This window comes from Maylandia zebra, linkage group LG23 (genome assembly GCF_041146795.1).
Source record: "Maylandia zebra isolate NMK-2024a linkage group LG23, Mzebra_GT3a, whole genome shotgun sequence".
Lineage (NCBI taxonomy): Eukaryota > Metazoa > Chordata > Actinopteri > Cichliformes > Cichlidae > Maylandia > Maylandia zebra.
The window spans coordinates 3,358,958-3,378,540 of record NC_135188.1 but is presented as its reverse complement, the minus strand read 5'-3'; the positions used below and the strand labels follow the sequence as shown (position 1 = coordinate 3,378,540).

The 19,583-nt window shown below is 40.2% G+C and overlaps 1 protein-coding gene across 5 annotated transcripts; it reads left to right on the top strand.

Annotated features, from left to right (window-relative positions):
* The first annotated feature begins 823 nt into the window (after nt 1-823).
* si:ch211-221n20.8 (uncharacterized) lies at nt 824-17,094 on the top strand. Of its 5 annotated transcripts, XM_004555035.4 has the most exons (23): nt 824-1,125; nt 1,329-1,443; nt 1,555-1,686; nt 1,779-1,845; nt 1,972-2,148; nt 2,589-2,714; nt 2,859-2,999; nt 3,177-3,302; nt 4,032-4,154; nt 4,330-4,452; nt 4,548-4,670; nt 6,199-6,321; nt 6,635-6,757; nt 7,134-7,259; nt 9,612-9,740; nt 9,847-9,939; nt 10,110-10,205; nt 10,473-10,568; nt 10,750-10,845; nt 12,647-12,748; nt 12,826-12,931; nt 15,934-16,050; nt 16,389-17,094. In XM_004555035.4, the coding sequence occupies exons 3-23, from the start codon at nt 1,564-1,566 to the stop codon at nt 16,465-16,467; spliced, it is 2,415 nt and encodes an 804-aa protein (XP_004555092.1). In that variant the 5' UTR covers nt 824-1,125; nt 1,329-1,443; nt 1,555-1,563; the 3' UTR covers nt 16,468-17,094. The 5 variants fall into 5 exon arrangements, with proteins under 5 accessions (XP_004555092.1, XP_004555093.1, XP_004555091.1 ...); XM_004555036.5 differs by lacking the exon at nt 1,329-1,443 and having other exon boundaries at nt 1,975-2,148; XM_004555034.5 differs by lacking the exon at nt 1,329-1,443.
* Nucleotides 17,095-19,583: the final 2,489 nt, after the last annotated feature.

Sequence of the window (19,583 nt, the reverse complement as noted above, 5' to 3'; positions counted from 1 at the left end):
GAATGAACGGAAAAGGGGAGGGACACAAAAAAAGAGAACAAACATTGTAGAGCAGGAGGGTCGTAGACAGAGAACCAGAAGGGGGGTGTATGAGGGGTGGTCCAGATAAGTTGTCTCCAATTATCGATATATAGAGATTTCTTTTAATAGAAAACACAACAGTTTTCTATTTTTTTTTAAGTTAAAATATTATTTTAAAGTAACACCAAGCGTGAACAAAGTAAGAAACTAGGAGACAGTTTCTGTGATTCGTTAGATTCACCCTTTATTAAAGTGACTACTGAAGCAGGAACATAAAGGTTTTCTTTATCATGTCTGTCTGTCACTCACAGGAGAGACATTAAAGTAGTAGGTCTGATGTGAGCTACAAGATGAGCTCTGTAAAAATACGTTTTTTTTAAAGCTGTGACTGAAATGTGCACAGAAAAATAAGAAAAAAGCTTTATGGGAAAAATAACAATGAGTCAGTGAAATTCAGAGAACTGTGATTTGTGAGGGTTTTTTTCACTCAATATCCTGAAGGAAAAGGCTTTTTTAATAAGGGGGGGTCTGTGCTTCACTCTCCTGTGAGGTGCAGGGTGCAGTGGCCTATGTGGAATGCCCTGTAGGGGGTATTTTTTTTTACAGTTAAGCCAAATGATTAGACCCCTTGAGAACCCCACTTATCACAGTCCCAAGTTATGACAGAACTATTTCTAAACCATCTGATATTTGCATAAGGTGAGCTGAAGCGGTTGAGCTTTCATCTTTCGCTCTGATCAGTCTGATTCTACTTTGGCGTGTTTGTATGAACCGCCCAGGGAAGCTGAGCTGCAAGGATTTGGCCTCCCTTGTTCCGGGGCTCGTTTATGACATCCACGCCAGGGTTTAAAGCAGCCTCCAGGCCAGCCTTTTGCTGCCTGTTTGCGGTGATTTGGGATTTGTGGAATGGGAAGTGCAGAGCTCCGGGACAGGATGTGGAGTCACTGCAGGATCGTACAGCCCCCCTATTCTTGACAGAGCTGGCGTGCGTCTGCATGAGCACCTCGTCTCTGCAGAAGATACACTGTAGAACCGGATCGCTTTGTGGCCTCTGGAAACCTCAGTGTTCCCGAGCCCTCTACTTAAGAGTAAATCTAAACCCAGGTACGTCGATTTACGCGACTTCTACGCATCTTTTGCTTCGCACCAACTCACAGAAACAGTTAGTCCCGCATTTGTTTTTATCGCCTTCTTTTAGCTGTTCTCGCAAAGAGTTTCGGGATAATACAGATGCTGCCAAAACTGATCTTCTCAGTTAAATTAGACACATTTCAGTGTGATCTGTGATGTAAGTCTCTTTTGTTCAGTGCAGACAGCCTCGGGGGTTAACTTAATAACAGAGTGCTCTTTCCCCCCCTCGTGCTGTTGTTTTGCCTGCCCGGACATGCACTGTGTGTCTGTGTGCCTCTGTGTTTTCAATAGGTGAGCACCTTTACAGTAACTATGAAATGCTCTGTGTCATTTTATCTATTTTTAAACTCTGGTTTATTGATGGCTGAGTAACCTCATCTTCTCCTCTTCCTCTCCACACAGATTCAGGTGATGGCTCACCTCTGGACTCTCCTGTCAGCAGGCCTGCTGCTGATGTCCGTGGCTGAACCTCTGAGCAGCCCTCAGGAAAATGACAACAAGTTAGTGAAACACACAGTGTTCACTAAGAGCCAGGCAAGTGGTTTAGGAAGGCTTCTTACATGTATGTTAGTCTGACAGCATCAGACTATAAATAAATCTCAGTTTGTTGCCTTTTCCTGCTGCAGACCCAGGTGAACGAGAGTGCACTCAGAAATGTCAGTGAACCAACACCAAGCCACACACCTACAACCTGTGAGTTTTTTGGGGTTTTTTTGGTCATTTTGTCTTTTGTTGTGTTTATTTTTTCTCTCTTTTGTTGTGCTGTGTCTTACATTTCAGCATTTCCTTTCAGCAGCTCCCTCTTTTTCTTTGCATTAGCAGCTCCTTTGACCACCACAACTTCCCCAAACTCTAGCCTTGCTCCACAGTGTCCAGGAAACCAGCTGATGCATGAGAGCAGCAATGTCTGCATCTGTCCATCCATCATGGTAAAGGATGGTGACAACTGTACTTGCCCCAAGGGCTTCACCTTGGAAGGAGCAGCTGAGTGTAAAGGTAAGAAGTGATCAAAACTGGGAAAGTGCTTTTTGTAGAATTGTAAAATCACAAAAAAAATAAAAATGCTTTTGACATCTTTGAGTTTTTAACATTTACAGCAATGCAACACAACATAGAGGTACGCTACGTTACATGAGCCCAGTGAACAAAATTGCACGCAGGCTCATTAAACCTCTCTTGGAAAATATTAATGTGTATTAGTATCACGGTTGTGTTTAAACTTTTAACTGTACTGCGCAAATTTTCAGAAGCAAGCATGAGTGATGAGAAACAAGCTACCAGCTGATCTAACTGCATTATAATTTATTTACAAAACTTTAGCATTTAATATTTCAGAGCTGTGTTATATATTATTCATATATTTTTGTCAGCTTGACATCACCATGTAAAACTGCAGGTGTCTGAGTTAGATTAAGCGTATTATCTCTGTTGGACAGATGTTGATGAGTGCGAAGGAGAGAGACCAGGACCATGTGACCTCCATGCCAGCTGCATTAATAACCCCGGCTCTTACTCGTGTAGCTGTCTCCGTGGTTACCTGATGGGTTCTGACGGGTGCCAGGGTTCGTCAACCTCTGTGTGTGTTTTTCTATTTGTGTGTGTGTGTTTGTGGGGGGAAAAGAAATGTCCGATGCAGGTTTTCAGAAATTTTTCACAGCGCCTCTTTAGTATGATCATAATTTACGTGTTTCTTATGGGTCTTGCAGATGTTGATGAGTGTGCTTTGGCCGCTGTGACAGGCCTGCAGGCCTGTCAAGGCGAGGCTGAGTGCAAAAACACACCTGGCTCCTTCACCTGTTCGTGCCATGAGGGATATGTAATGGCTACAAATGGGCGAGGCTGTGTAGGTGAGGTTAATGTTGAAGTCTGGTGTGCGTTTTGATAAAATATGCATGTACATCCAAATGTATATCAGCATAAAATACAGGCTGACACGCTACATCATAACCCGGGATGACTTAAATGTTTGCATCTGTTAAACTTGGCCATTTATCTTATAATTTATTGGTGTTACTCCTCTGTAGATGTGGATGAGTGCAGCTTTGAGGAGCTGTGTCGCCGCGAGCTGGGAAATGTGTGCGTTAACACTCCTGGCAGCTTTTCATGCCAGTGCCAGCTGGGCTTCAGAGCAGAGACTGCTGCCTGTGTCGGTAAATCATTAAACATCACCACGACTGAAAAAGGCCGATGTCCAGATTTGATCTGGTGTTTTGAATTTTTAACATACTTCATTTGAGTTTCTGCAAAGTAAGAACTTTGTCTGACAGAGAGAAATGCTTTGCAGCAAGATACAGCTTCAATCTGCTGCTTTGCCTGCTTATATATGCTCCTGTCCCTCTTTCACCCTCACGTTAAAGGCTGATTTCCTCTTTTGTTCTGTAAAGAAAAAAAAAGAAGTCTGTTCACTTTCTTTTCGACTTCTTTGCGCCCCTGGTCCTCCAGCACATCCTGTGTACCCAGGTTACTCTGTGTGCCAAGGCATGATGTGCTTTCTGTGCCTACTTTTCATGGCTTAAATTTTCATAGTAACATCTGCGCTGTGCTTGATTATGTACTATGATTTTACCACTACTGTCAGAAAGTAGCAATGTTAAATGGACTAAAGGGGAATTAAAAGAAGAAAAAGAAAAAAAATCTATTACCACAGCTTCCCAAAGTGGTTCAGTGACAGTTATTTAAAACAAGGTTGTTGACATGAAAATGACTTCGTACCTTTATTGCTTGCCAGTAAATTAAGGGAGTGCTTTGCAGGAATTAAATTTCCTTTTCTCTAGATGAAATAATTTTTAATTGCAAATTGCGTCAACAATGCATAGAAGAAGAAGTCATATGTTGTATCCATGTCACTAAACTATTCTGTCCTTTTGTCTCTGTCCCAGATGTGGATGAATGTATAGAGAGTCCCGTGGCGTGTGATGGACGGAGCGTATGTGAGAACACGCTTGGGAGCTACGAGTGTGTTTGTCGACCGGGTTACCGGGGAAACGGCACACACTGTGAAGGTAAGCAATTAGTGCTGACGTCCCTCCGTGGAAAACTCTGTTTCCTGTGGACGGGGTCAGCTTCCTTGTGTGCGCGTGTTTTAATGCTTGCTGTTATCCCTTCCATTAAAATTATCCCAAGTGGTAGTACAAGCTTCACTGAATAGAAATGAACCGGCTCTCTGTCTGTCTTCAGATGAGAATGAGTGTGTATCTGGTGGTCACACGTGTGACGCCAACGCTCGGTGCGGTAACATCATCGGGTCGTATTTCTGTCAGTGTTACCAGGGCTTCAACGGCGATGGACACTCTTGTTTTGGTGGGTAAGGGGTGGGTGTGTGTGTTTGTTGTTACCCACTTGTATCATGTAAGCATTACTTTCTCTGTATGAGCATTACATGTGCTTGTTTACAGACATTGATGAGTGTGTTGTGAACAATGGTCGCTGTGAACACAACTGCACCAATGAGCCAGGAAGCTACAGCTGCCAGTGTGCCTCGGGTTACCAGCTGGACCCGGACAGACACAGCTGCACAGGTAAAAGGCAGGCTGTAGTAGGATGTTATTAAAGTAGGCATGAGTAAGCATGACTTTTTCTTATGTTACTTTAAAAAAAAAAAGTTTGACTTTTTAGAAAATAGGCTTCTTAATTCTTGCTGTGGGTTAACAGTTGTACAACTTTTATTATTGTGAAATGTGTTCTATAAATAATCAGAATCAACTCGTTTGTGGATCTACTGAAAAAGTAAGCACACCCTTAATGTAAATACTGGCCAATTCCTGAGATGTTACTCCGTAATGCACAGTGCCACATTTGGTAAAGATCAAACACACCATGTGTGCAAATGGCTAATACAAACTGTCAAGCACCATGGTGGATGGTGCTTGACAGTTGGTATACGTGAGTTGATGATTTAGGCTTGTTTTGCAGCCGCAGGACCTGAGTCGACCTCACAGCTAAAGCTTGGCTCAAATTAGGTCATGAAACAGGGCAATGATTCCAAGCAGAACAGCAAACCTACAACAATGGAGAGAAAAGGAGAGAATCGAGGTGCTGAAATGAAGTTATTGCTGCTAACAGCGGTTCTACAAGCTGCTGAATAATGGGGTTTGCTTACTTTTTCATTTGACTGCATAGTCTTGTGAAAATTTTATTTGTCACATGATTGTGTCTACCTGTTCCCCTCTGCTTATTCTCTAAAGCTCCATATAATCCAAGTATTGGGTATATTGTTTGCATTAACTCTAAAATGTGGGCTTTGCTACTGTCAGAGGAGTTTATTTGTTATTGTGACCAAATGTAGTCCAGGACAAAATTCAGAAATTTAGGATGACCTCTGATGATGATGATGATGATATAACACCGTCCAAACCAAACAGATTAAGTGAACAAACGGGAATGGCAGCAGAAGCATGCAAAAAAATAGATCGGGAACTACAGCTATGGATCAAGACCTCTGTTATTACTATTATTGTTATTATTGTACAGTCTGTATATGTCAAATCTGATGTCATACACATTTTTATTAGATCCTTGCATCATATTTTTGCTTGCAGTAAATGTATGAAATTGCTAAAGTGTCACAGTGCATGGCTGTGAGACCTTTAAACTGCCTTTATTATTGATGAGTGAAGTAAAACAAACTGCAGTCTAAAATGTGCTGCACCACCCACCATAACAGCCAATCAGATGGGCAGTACAGTAGTTAAAATGTAACCGTCCTCTTCATTTTAATTAGTTACACACAGTAACCATTAAATTGAAACCTAAACACAGTTGCTGTATTTCCTAGAGACGAGGTTCTAAGGTCAAGTCATAGTGCGGCTAGTCAACAGAGGGCAGCAGAGATCATCTCTGTGGGCTTCTGCATCATTCTCAAAAGACATAGCCATTGTTGCTCTCTCCATTCAGTCACTCTGCACTTAGCTGGTATTCCAGGTTTGTGCAATTTTGTGCTAATAGAATTTCAGATGTTTATTTCAAGTCTAAATGAGTCCTTGTGCTGAATCTATTTCATGTTTTGCCATGGCGCAAGAGTAATCTAAATGTTGCTGATCTCTCCAGATGTGGATGAGTGTGTGGGACTAAATGGGACTTGCGAGCACATTTGCATCAATACTCAGGGCTCTTTCCACTGCTCCTGCAGACCCGGCTACCAGCTGCATATTGATGGCCACACCTGCGTGGGTCAGTCCCTCTTAAACACTCACTGCTGTTTACCCAATCATTTTCGGTCATTTAAACATGCCAAGCATCAGTAGTAATCTGCCATGAATATGTCTTATCTCTTGCTAATTATTTTGGTGCATGTGATTCTGGTTTTTCTTGTGCATATTTTCTGTGCAGACACTCTGGAAGTAGTTGTCCTGAGGGCACATTTTGGAAAATTAGTGAGATGAGAAAGCCAGACTGTGAGGAATCTGTTGCATGCATAAGAGAGAGCTGTCCAAACATGATGTTTATGATCTGTGTGTTTCTGTGTGTGGGTTTGTGTACATAGACATCGATGAATGTAAACTCCAGAATGGCTGCTGTTCCCACACCTGCACTAATTCTCCAGGGGGACATACTTGCCATTGCCCCCCTCCTCTGCTGTTAGACATAGACAACCTAAACTGCAGGAGTAAGTTTGATTACAGAGTTGACATTACAGTCTTTTGTGTACAAAAATATATAATTATTTTAAAAAAACAAAACAGAAGGTAGGCACTTCTTTCAAATCTGAATAAAAAAATCTTATTAAGAACTCTTGTCCTGGTGTTTTAACACAGATTTTTCATCAAGATCAAATCTTTTAATGTGACATGACACAGCTAAATATGTTTTTTCCTTCTGATCAGCAGTCAAAACATTGCTTCTTCTATCAAAAAGAAGAAGCATAGCACCAAATTTCCCATTTTAAAAGCTGAAATAGCAAGTTCACGCAGTCTTCTTTATTGTTCAGTATTTCTGTGTACCAAGCTAAAAATTATTATTATTATTTTTTTTTACCCAAAAAGATGCTACATCCTGTAAGCTGAGAAATGGTGGTTGTGACCATATGTGCACTGTAAGGGCTGAGGGCCACGTTCAGTGCAGCTGTCAAGCTGGCTGGCAATTGGACGAAGACGCGAGGAGCTGTGTGGGTGAGAGTTCATGTTCACTGCCAGCACTTTATTATTAGCTGAATCACATGGCGTTACTATCAGCAAACGCACTCTCGAAAGCACCAATTTGTTGCGATCTGGTTTATGTGTACATTCCTCTGCGCCATATCCTTCTGGGTAATAAGAAAATTATGTCATTCACATAGATTACAATTTCAAGTTACTTTTCTCAAAATCTCGAGTTTATAAGTCAAAATTTTGAGAAAGATTTTGAGTTATGGAAACAGGCTTCCATAGTTATGAGATCGTATCAGTGCAACAAGCCCTGATATCCTTTTTCATATAACGCCTAATATCAAAATAATAATTAAAATGACTTTACCATCTCTTGAATCCAGCAGAAATACACTCACCAGCCACTTTATTGGGTACACCTCTTTAACTGCCCATTAATGCAAATATCTAAGTGCTTCTAGGCATGTAGACCAAAGACTGTATAAGACATTTTTTACATTCACGGATGCAGATGTGGTCAAGACAACCTGCTAAAGTTCAAACTGAGCATCAGAATGAGGATGAAAGGTGATTTAAATTACTTTGAACATGGCATGGTTGTTGGTGCCAGACAGACTTGTCTGAGGGTTTCTTAAGCACATCCATCGCTGGGGTTTGCAGAGAAAGGTCTGAAAAAGAGAAAGAGGGTGACAGTTCTCTTGGCAGTAAAAATGCCACGTTGATAACAAAGGTCAGAGGAGAATGGCCAGACGGCTTTAAACTAATTGAAAGACACCAGTAACTGAAATAATGCAGCAACCCCGGTTCGAATCCGGGTCACGGCACCAAGTTGTTGAAATCTCCCAATTCTTTGAATCTTTGGGCTGAAGGAGGGACAATACTCGGTGTATCAATGCTCAATCAACAATCATTTATTTCCATACAATTCAACAGTCAGAGCATTACAACGTCCGGACGGGAGAGATGCTACCAGAGGGTCAGGCACATGTCTCAAAATGGTGACGGGTTGCTCAGCTTTTTATAGTCTCTAGTGGCCCCCAGCTAGTCGTAAAAGCCAAAACATCACATTCTTTCTCTGTTACAGCGCCTAAGTTATGACCTCGGCAGTTGTTTCTCTGCTTTCTGTAAGGTGGGGGTGTGGAATGTGGTCTATCTATCTCCCCTGTCTTTAGACACAGAGTCTCCTGCTTACAACCTTCTCTTCATGATTCAACAATTAAGCATGTCAAGAAAACAGTGTAACACATTCCCAGCAGATCAAGGATACAGAGTGATGCACATTTATCTAATGAACTAATATGTGAATATGTTCTGTTAACTCAAAAGTATAACGAGAACTAAACTACATACAGCTCACACACTCTATATTAAAGGGTATAATGTGATCTACAGCAGTATTCTAATTCAACTACTTTGATTACATATATAAGGTAACATATAATAACAGAATAATCTAACATCACTTGTTACAAACAAAGTATGCAGACGAGCATCTTTGAACAAACAACGTGTAACCTTGAAGCAGATGGGCTACGACAGCAGGGCATCACTCTGCCACTCCTGTCAGCTGACAACAGGAAACTGAAGCTAGAATTCCCACAGACCACCCGTCTGATAAATCTTGATTTCTGCTGTGAGTAATTTAGCATAAACAAGAGGAAAGCATGGATCCATCCTTGTATCAGTAATTGAGGCTGGTGACGGTGCAGTGGTGTAGAAGATGTTTCCTTGACACATTTTGAACCCCTTAGTATTAGCTGAGCATTGTTTTGTATACCTGAGTATTTTTTCATGTCCATCCCGTTCTGACTACAGGCTTACCATGTTCCGATGGCTGCTTCTCATAGGATGATGCGCTATGTGAGAAAGCTCAGATTATGTCATGATACATAATCATAATGAATAGAGCACCTTTGGGATGTCGTGGAATAGGCCCTTCACATCAAGGATGTGCAGCGGACAATTCTTCAGCAACTGTGCAATGCAGTCATGCCAGTTGAGACCCAAAATCTCTGAGGAACGTTTTCAGCACCTTGTTGAATCTGTGCTTTGAAGAATTAAGGCAAAACCCAGTACTAGCAAAAGTGGCTGATGACTGTAGATTATCCACACAGCAATTTTGTAAAGGCTAAAGAGCCAGAGAGGCTTTCAGAGATTAGATCGGCTTCTCATTTGCGTTGCATTCGCCATGTGATTTCTTTTCATGAAGCTATTCATAAAAAAGGAAATTTGATAGTTTGATAGTCTGTTATGGACTAACGACTCCCTTGAATGAATACAGAGGCGGGCATGCCTTGTCACTTAGCCAACCATAAATTAAGCAACTGTCACGTAGGTTTAATGTTTAATTGCCCTCCTTCTGTCTTCTGTCATGAGATGTGAACGAGTGTGAGGACTTCACTAATGGAGGCTGCGAGCAGCTGTGTGTGAATCATCCTGGTGGGTTTAACTGCACCTGCAAGGAGGGCTATATAGTTAGAAAAGATGACCCCACCAAGTGCCAGCGTGAGTCAAACATAATCTTATGTAGTGTTAAGGACTTTTTAAAAATCTAAAAATAGATTTATTTCAATTCCTTCACTTATCTTTATTAGCATCTCTGCCTTTCCAGCTGTGTGCGACCCCCCTTGTCAGAACTATGGAGTGTGTGTTGCCCCGAACATTTGCGACTGTCCTCCAGGCTATCCTGGAGTGGGCTGCTCAGGTACAATAAACGTTGCACATAATATATATATATAATTAAAATGTTTTTTCACAGGAATATTAAAGTTAATTTGTGTCTCTTTTTTTGTGCACTTTTCGGTGTCCTTTGAGGTTAGTATAAGGTTTTAATGCAAAGAGGAGTATTATAGCCCTTTTCGTTGCATGTTTCAGCCATGTGCTCCCCTCCCTGCGCTCATGGAGGTACCTGTATGCGCTGGAACGAGTGTTTGTGTCTTCGCGGCTGGACAGGAGCAGGCTGCCACACAGGTACACTGCCTTTGGGGATCAGAGGGACAGGTGTTACATCAAATAAATAGAGTGGACAGTGTTTAGAAGCACTGTTTACATCAATGTGTTGCCCAGAAAATGCTTTTATAAGATGTTCTGCACTCACCTAAGACAAAGAGGCACTGGTACATATATCCATGCATGTATAAATGCATGTGCACAGGTGACGTGTGTGTCACAATGCCATTTTCTTCTGGATTCGACATCTGATTGTTAGCTTTGACTTTTCTTCGTGTCTCTTCTCAGCTGTGTGTGAGTTTCCTTGTGCCAACGGTGGTCGCTGTGTGGGACCTGACACCTGCCAGTGTCCCTCCGACTACACTGGCCCCCAGTGCCTCTTGCGTGAGTAATGTAATACAATAAATTATCCCAGGTGTGTAGGCACCACCGAGATCTACCCATCCACCTGCCTCCAAACAGTTTCTGGTAAAATATGGGCTATAGGATGGCAGAAAAACAAAAAAAGCATGAAGACATTTTTCTGCACAGACTGCGTGTTACTATATTATTTTGCATTTTGTAGCCCTTTGCACTCCTGCCTGTCAAAATGGGGGAAGATGTGTGGACGTCAACAAATGCACATGTGTTGGTGGATGGCAAGGAGCTCGATGCCAGATAGGTGAGATCAGTCATTCTCTGTTACTGTATCTCTGTGTAGCTTTTCCTGCATAATTAAAATATATTCAGACTAAAATATGATCAAACCATGTTTACACAGTAAGTTACAAATGATCATGGATGTAATTTTAACAACCACTTGTGTTTATTTAAAAAAAAACAGTAATATAAAGCTTCTCATGTCTTCGGATTACTTTCCTCTATGCAGTGAGTGGGATTTGCTTCTGTGCAGCTGGAGGCTTTAGTGTGATATTGGATGTGAAATTAGATGTTGACACCAGTGGATGCAGCATGGTTTCCCGTGGTTTCTTCTTCTCCCTGTTGCTTGCTGTTTGTTTCCATTGTTGCACTACTCTGCTGTTGTTGTTGTCGTTGACCAAATAAGATGAGATGTTTTTCATTCGATGTGCTTACGGGTGGAGAGAAGCAATCATGTGACGTATTTCTGGACTCTTTCTCTTATATTTGAAACCAGACACCGACAAATATGCAGCGTTTATTGTTCCATCCTGTTTTGTCACCTGGCATTTCAGAGCATATTCAGTAATTATTGAAAATCTTCACATTTTTCTTCTGTGTCAGTGGTGTAGAGCTAAGCCCTTCAATCATAACATGCGGTGGTGTCTGCCAGTGCATAGCTTCATAATCAACACGTTTCTAATGTCCAGACTTTCATCTGGAGCTTTTATTTCTCCAATCAGTAACAGTGTTTTTAAGTGGGAAAATGTCATTACTGTCATGGTCTCTGTGTCTACCCGGCCAGCCCTGCAAGGCTACATGTGTTTTGGTTTTGCTCTCTCTCATCGCTCTGCCTGGGCGGAGCTCACTGAGAGCTTCTGCTTTTGGCCCGCGCACCTGCTTCTAATCATGCACCGGTGATTCACCATTAGGGCTGGGTATCGTCACTGATTTCTAGAATTGATTCGATTCCGATTCACAAGGTCTCGAATCGATTCGATCCACAATTCGATTCAATTTGATTTGATTCGGGGAAATTTTGCCTCAGACAGTCAGAAATATAATAATTCAGATCATGCATCAGTACATTTCCAGATTTTTATATCTATAAAAAGAAAGCTGACATTTGTGAGACTTTATCAAAGGTGTGAGCATCACAGCAGATGCCTTTGTGTCAAAGTAGCTGAGGATAAAACACATAAAAATAAATATAAAAATATTCTGCAGTAGATCAAAAACGAAAGAAAACCATTAATCAACATATGAACATTACCTGATGCTGCTGAAGTGAAGCAGAGCAAAGTTACAGAGGTTTTAGAGACACAGCTGAGCGTTTCGCAATTTTGCATAAGTTTAAATTTGTTCAGTATTGAACAGCAGAAATGAGGCTTTGTTTTCGGAAGTTGGTAAAAGGAAAAAAACAGCGGCCGACAGCCTGTAAACAACGGTAGACTTGTGCGAATAATGCAGGAAAAAGATTTGCATGAAGTGTGATTTTTATCGTGGTGGAAGCAAAACAGCAAAAGTCAGAGTGAATTCATGACGATGTTTATGTGAAGCGTAGTTTGGATCTTCTTTTGCTGCTGGTTCAGTCAATATTGTTTCAAGAGAAATAAAAACCTGCAGCTTCAGAATCAGCACAAAAAGGACGTAAACACAAAGCGCAGACCACTTCTGTGGAAACACCGTCCAGCCTTTTGTTCTTACACTGTTGTTGATAAATGTATGTTCTGCTCATTGTGTAATTTATAACTGCCCAAATCCTCTAAATAATCTATGCTCCATGTTTAATAAGAAGACTCAATGTGTTTGGATTTATGCATTCTTTTTTCTGTCTTGATCAGAGCCTGTTGTGTGCCAGAAACCTTGCATAAATGGTGGCGTGTGTGTGGGCCTCAACCGGTGCCGCTGTACCAAAGCTTTCACTGGAGAGCTCTGTGAACAAGGTTAGTCCATGAGTGTGGAAGAATGTGTACATATACAGTATGTGTACAAAGGATCATGCTGTGTGCTGTGTCTGCAGCGGTGACTACACCCTGTGTGCCACCCTGTCAACATGGAGGCACATGCAGCCCTCACAACACTTGTACCTGTCCCGAGGGCACTGCAGGCCTGCGCTGTGAGAGACTGTGAGTATCAGTAACTTCTACAGCATCCATACATAACATATCTCACAGAGTGAAGTGCTTTAATTTACATGCTCCCACTGGCACAGATTATAAAGAACAACAAAATAAACTACCACAGCTATGCAGATGACACACAAATATATATCACAATGTCACCAGGAGACCGAGGCCCTGTACAGGCTCTTGGTAAATGCATTGAGGAAATCAATGACTGATTGTGCCACAATTTTCTCCAGCTAAACAAAAACAAAACTGAGGTAATAGTCTTTGGCGCCAAAGAAAAACGATTACAGGTCACCAGAGAACTTCAATCTATACATCTAAAAACCACAAACCAGGTGAGAAATTTGGGTGTAGTGATGGACGCAGACCTAAACTTAGAAAAACACATTAAGACAATAACAAAGTCAGCTTACTATCACCTCAAGAATATATCAAGGATAAAAGATCTGATGTCTCAACAGGACCTGGAAAAACTAGTCCATGCATTCATCTTTAGTAGGCTTGATTACTGTAACAGCATCTTTACAGGTCTACCTAAAAAATCAGTCAGACAACTACAGCTCATTCAGAACTCTGCTGCTCGAGTCCTCACTAAGACCAAAAAAGTGGACCACATCAGTCCAGCTCTGAGGTCCTTACACTGGCTGCCTGTCCGTCAGAGGATAGACTTTAAAGTTCTGATGCTGGCCTATAAAGCTCTGAATGGTTTAGGACCAAAATACATCAGTGACCTCCTGACCCAGTATGAACCTTCCAGATCCCTCAGGTCATCTGGATCCGGTCTTTTATCAGTTCCCAGAGTCGGAACCAGACACGGAGAAGCTGCATTCAGCTTTTATGCTCCTTATATCTGGAACAAACTCCCAGAAAGCCTCAGATCAGCTGAAACACTCAGTTTATTTAAATCCAGGTTGAAGACTCACCTGTTCTCAGCTGCATTTGAATAAAGCACCAAATCCACACTTTAAGCTTAAATTTCAAAACTTACATTTAACTACTGATTTTATCTACTGTTCTGATTTTATCTGTTTTGATTTTATATCCTGTTTTGTTTGTTTGTTTGTTAATCAGTTTGTTTGTTTGTTTGCTTGTTTTAATCAATTTTAAATCATGCTTTTATTTGTTTTTGTTTCTAATGTCTCTGTAAAGCACTTTGAATCACCTTGTTGTTGAGTTGTGCTGTACAAATAAACTTGCCTTGCCTTTAATGGGGTGATATGGTACTATTAGGTCTTTAGGTAAGATAAGGTCTGATTATTCAAGACCTTGTATTTTATGAGAAGGATTTTAAATTGAATTCTGGATTTAACAGGGAGCCAACAAAGAGAAACCATATGAGAGAAATTTGGTTCCTCTTCCTAGTCCCTGTCAGTACTCTTGCTACAGAATATTGTATCAACTGAAGGCTTTTCAGAGAGTTAATAAATCCATGGTCAGATGCAAGTCTACTGCAAGAAACACAGACACAAAAGTACAGCATTGAAGTCACTGCAGTTTCCCCACATATTCACAGCTAATTGTAACACCGGATAGAGAAGCTGCTATTTTGATTAACAACAGAATTAATTTCTCTCACAAAACTACAATCACAGAAAGACCCAGAAAGAAGATGTGTACTCATCAGCATTTATATTGAAAACATTCACCTCACAATTGGTTATTTAATTGACCCCAATAAACATGATTCCTCACTTAATCTACCCAGCACAAAACGGGGGGGGGGGGGGGGGGGGCTGTGGGGCTGGGTCATCCTGTGCTGCTGGGCATGCGCCCTGGCGGCCTGGTTGTGCTGGCTAGTGTCCTTCCTGGTGTTTGGGTTTGTTTGCTGTCACGCAGATCCTCCAGTGTTATGGGGTCCTCTTCCAGCTTGTCTGTGCTATAACGTGATGCCACCAAATCACCTTCACACAAGCAATATTAAATGTCTCGGATTAACATTTCCCCCAAACTGTAAGCGCTGTTTAGCTTCAGTTAAAGTCTGTCATTCAAAGTGGTACAAGATCATTTACATTGTTGGTCAAACTTTCCTATTTTCCTTTACAAACAAAATATTAATCTTTCCTAAAATTAATTATTTTCAGTGGACCTAATTTGTCCAAACATAACCTGGTGCAAATTTCATAATTCGACATTATCAATATTCTTTTTGGAAAAACAAACCTCCCCATATAAAACTCAGCATTACAAAAAAAATCGAAATCTCATCGAGGATTTGAAATCCCCAAATTTGAGTTTTACTAGCTTGCAAATTAGCCCCAAAACATCAATCAGTGCCTTGAAGTAATTAAACAATAATAAACACAAAAAACCAACAGGACAAAACTAAAATCATATGCAAAAGAAAGTTTTCACAGGACTCTGTGAACACAGAAATAAAATAAAAAAAGTAGTAGCCTGGCCCTGTTAATCAAAGGCCTTTTGATTAACTGTTAATCAGCGTTACCAGCATTATTGTCTGGAGCATTCAGGCATGTGTTAACACATTGCCACAATCTTCCCAGGAGTTATAGAAATTCATACTGAGGTCAGTCTGTGCATTTCTCAGAGCTTTAATGGGTTGATACGGTACTATAAGGTCTTTAAATAAGATGGGGCCTGATTATTCAAGCCCTTAAAATTTATGAGAAGGATTTCTCACATGGAGAGAAATGTAACCCTCTTTATGTCTGTTTCTTCAAAAAGTACATGGCAGCACGGCTTAGGTTTGCAAAGTTGCATCTGAACAAACCAGAAAACCTTTGGAACAGTGTCCTTTTGACAGACGATTTCAAAATGGAAATATTTGGTGATAATGCACCACTTTTGACATAACAATCACAGTGTATCAGAACAAACACGTGATACTGTCAAGCACAGTGGTGGAGAGGTGACGATTTCACCATAAACTTCTCTGTGTACCAAAGTGTTCTTGGGTCAAATGTGAGGTCATCTGTTGTTCTCAAGTTTTTCAGGTACAGCACTTTACTGCAATACATGTCTTGTGCTTATTTGTGTCCTAGGACATGCCCAGTGGTCACTACAGTAGTGAGTATGGCTCGAGGGGTGAGGAAAGCATTTAGGGAAAGCTACGTTGACCGCTGTGGACCTTTCGGAGTTCAGCTTTGTACTAAATACAGGTAAGCTGTTTTTCCTCCTGGATTCTCCAACACTAATTCATGAAGTATCTGGCAGCAGTTGCAGTTTTTCCTAATCACAACGTGGTTTAATTTCCTGTCAAAGAAATGAACTTTCAAGGACTTTACTGTCAGCTATTCTTTATGTAATTACTTTTGCACTTAACTGGATTAAATATGCTGTGAAAGTATTTTTAAAGCGTTTCCAATAACGCAATGAAAAGCGAGGCTTGACTGAGTTTAACATGTGCAAATGATTTAACATATGTTAAAGGTTGTGTTAATCCAGTTTGATTAGAATACAATATCACACAGTTGTGTGATTGTGGTTGTGTTTTCAGGATAAACCAGGCACGTGTATACCTGCAGGCCTACAGGGTGGGCTACAAAATCCAGTGTCCACAGGGGAAGAGCAGATAAGCAGCGCTGGATACAGTGAAAGTGGTTTGTCATAAGAAAATGTCATCCTCCAGACAATCTTTTGGTCAACACAGGAAGATAGAAACGGACTGATGTAACATCATATGTAAAGTGCTGAGGGTGTTGCAGCTTCTCTGGGAGAAGTCTTACCTGATTATCAGCCTCTGTGTTGAAATTAAATTACACTTCTGTCATAAAGAAGGTTTATAATGTCTGTGAAATCATGTCAGCGATTGAATAAAAATGAGTTCACATCAACAAATATTTGAAGATTTCAAGCACGTAGATGTTCGAACGGGACAGTTTTTCTGTAGTCATCTCAGAGTAGATCTCATGACAGCAGCAGTTTTATTGTAAGCCATGTTATCACTGTAGTACTGATAATCAACCTTTTATGAAATAAGCACAAGTTCAGTGTTTGAAATTCCTGTAAAACATTAATCAGCTTGAACGTATATTCAAACGAACCCAGTCACCTCCATGGATCGGTCACTACTCAGATAGCTAACATCCAGCCAGTTTTTTTTGTTTTGAGCTCTACTCATGTTTTTTTTTAATCTAGATTAACAATGATAGCAACATAAAAAATGCCTAAAGTGACAAATTCAAAATAAACTATTGCCTATATTACTGCTCCTTCTTTTGACAAAGGAAAGCATGTGTTTTATACTCCTAACTGATCAAAACTCCTAAAAAAATAATTAAATTAATGATTTTATTGGGATATTTGTGAAGTGTAGCAGAGGAGAGTGGAAAGTGGGGAGACGGCATAAACCCAGACGAGGAGTTCACCATTAACCTCTGTGTGTACCAAAGTATTTTAGAGTCAAATGTGAGGCTATCTGTCTGACAGATAAAGCTTGGCAGAAACTGGGTCATGCAACAGGACACTAATCTATAACAGAATGGCTATAAAAGGAAAGAATCAAGGTGTTGCAATGGCCTGGTCGATGTTAAGACCTGAACTTGACTGAATTGCGGGGGCAGGACAGATCTATGCGTAAATGAATCCCTGCAAACTGAACTGAAGCAACACGGCTGGCCTCTGAGTGCTTTGACTGACAGCTGGGTCATCACAGACCCTCATGGTTGATTGCCACCTGCTAAGCTCGACCCTGCGAATATTGAACTGGACCTATCGACTGTGGTCTTGGTGCCTTTTAGTGTCTATTAGGGCAAGTAATAAGGCCTTCTGCAAGGAACAGCTCATCCAAGAAGTCTGTGCTCTATTCTGTTCCATGTAGATTCAGATTCAGTTTGCTAACAAAAGCAAGCTGAAGCTGCTTTAAATATGGTATGGCACTAAATATGGCACTAAATATGGTCAATGTTTGTGTGGGGTTTTTTTAAAATATATTTTTATATTTTTATATTTGATCAAATCTTACAAAAATCTTGCAAAAAAAAAACAAACAAAAAAAGATTTGTTTTGAAAGTTTACATACAGATGCAAGTGATGATTATTGAAATATTCCATTAAAAGTAGTTAACATTTGACATTATCCACAAGAACTTTAACTGGATCGGCATTTGTGAGAGCATTTATGAATTTATCAAGGACTCTTTCTATGCAACAGAAAAGAATAGAATAGAATGCCTTTTATTGTCACTATACATACACATGTGCAATGAGATTCAGAGCAACTCCTACCCAGTACAGACATGTAGGGAAAAAAAAGAGGGGGGAAGGTGCACAGTTCTGCAGCACTATATAGACATCAACCGTTTCTGTGGCGCTATATACAAATATTAAAGAAATAAATAGGGTTATGTATTTACAGTGTGGGGTATTGCATGTGAATTAAATATTGCACAGTAATGATGGTAGTTTGCATAGTCTGTGTATAGAGGGAAGTCCTTGGGGGGTGAAACTGTTTTGTCAGTGCATGTGTGAGTTGAGGGCGGTTATTGCTTTAGGAAAGAAACTGTACTTGAGTCTGTCAGTGTTTCTCTTCAGCACTGTAGCCAGGCTGAAAAAAGTCAGAGCTCTGTTGAGCCAACCATCCCTTTAACGTTAGCTAGTAATGACTTCATGAACTTCACAAATAAAATTTTAATCATTAGAGAAAGAATTACCAATAATGATCCCACAGATGTAATATTATCTACAGCTACTCTTAGTACCATTGATGTTAAGTTACACTGTTATTATTTTACATTAATTATTATAAATATAAATATTATTATTGTTATTGTTGTTACCCCCCCCCCAAAAAAAAATCTTATTATAATAATAATCAAATGAAATTGCTTGTTAATTTACTTGTTGTTTTTCCTGCCATCACAAACTTAATCAACTGCCTGTAAATCCCTGCACTCAGAAGACTCCTGCTATTTTCTTAAGTGATTTTCACCATTTTCATGAAGAGTGTGGTTTTATTTCATGCAGATGCGATTTTTACAGATTTTTACAGACAGTTTCATTAACTTTATAATTTGCTTTATAATAAGCAATTTCTTGATGCATGTAAATTATGGGTTAGTATTTCCATTCTAAGTAGAATAAATTATCTTTACCAAGTCAATAAACACAATTCATGATGTGAAACTGGAATTTAACATTACAAAAAAACAAAAAAGAATGGTGCATTTTCTCTTTTTTAGCACTTTAATTGGAACTTTAATACCTGATGTTCTTTTTAGATCAGGCCAGTCATCACCACTGTGCCATGTAGACTCATTTTGGTGAGTTTGATCATTTGGCTTAGTTCAGGACAGACTACCTCTTTCCAATCTGCTACACTGATATCTGGAATACCCATTCTCTCTGTTTGGAAGTTAAAATAGCAAGTTCTTAATATAATATGCAGTCATGAGCAACAGACTTGTGAAATCCTGGGAAATATCAGATCCAATCACAGAAAAAAGACTGAAACCATCGTGCAAATACAGTTACGCTAAATGAATACTGAGTTGGGAGAAACGTTTTGTTGCTCGTCCAAGTGACTTCTTCAGTCACTTGGATAAGTGACAAAACTGAAAATGCTTCTTCCAGATAAACAGAATCAACTTTTGGGATTACCTGGATGACTGAGGATGCATCAAGACACGAATACTGAGGTTCTACAGTAAAGCAGAGAAAACAAATTGTGTATGCAGGAGGCAATTTCAGTCTT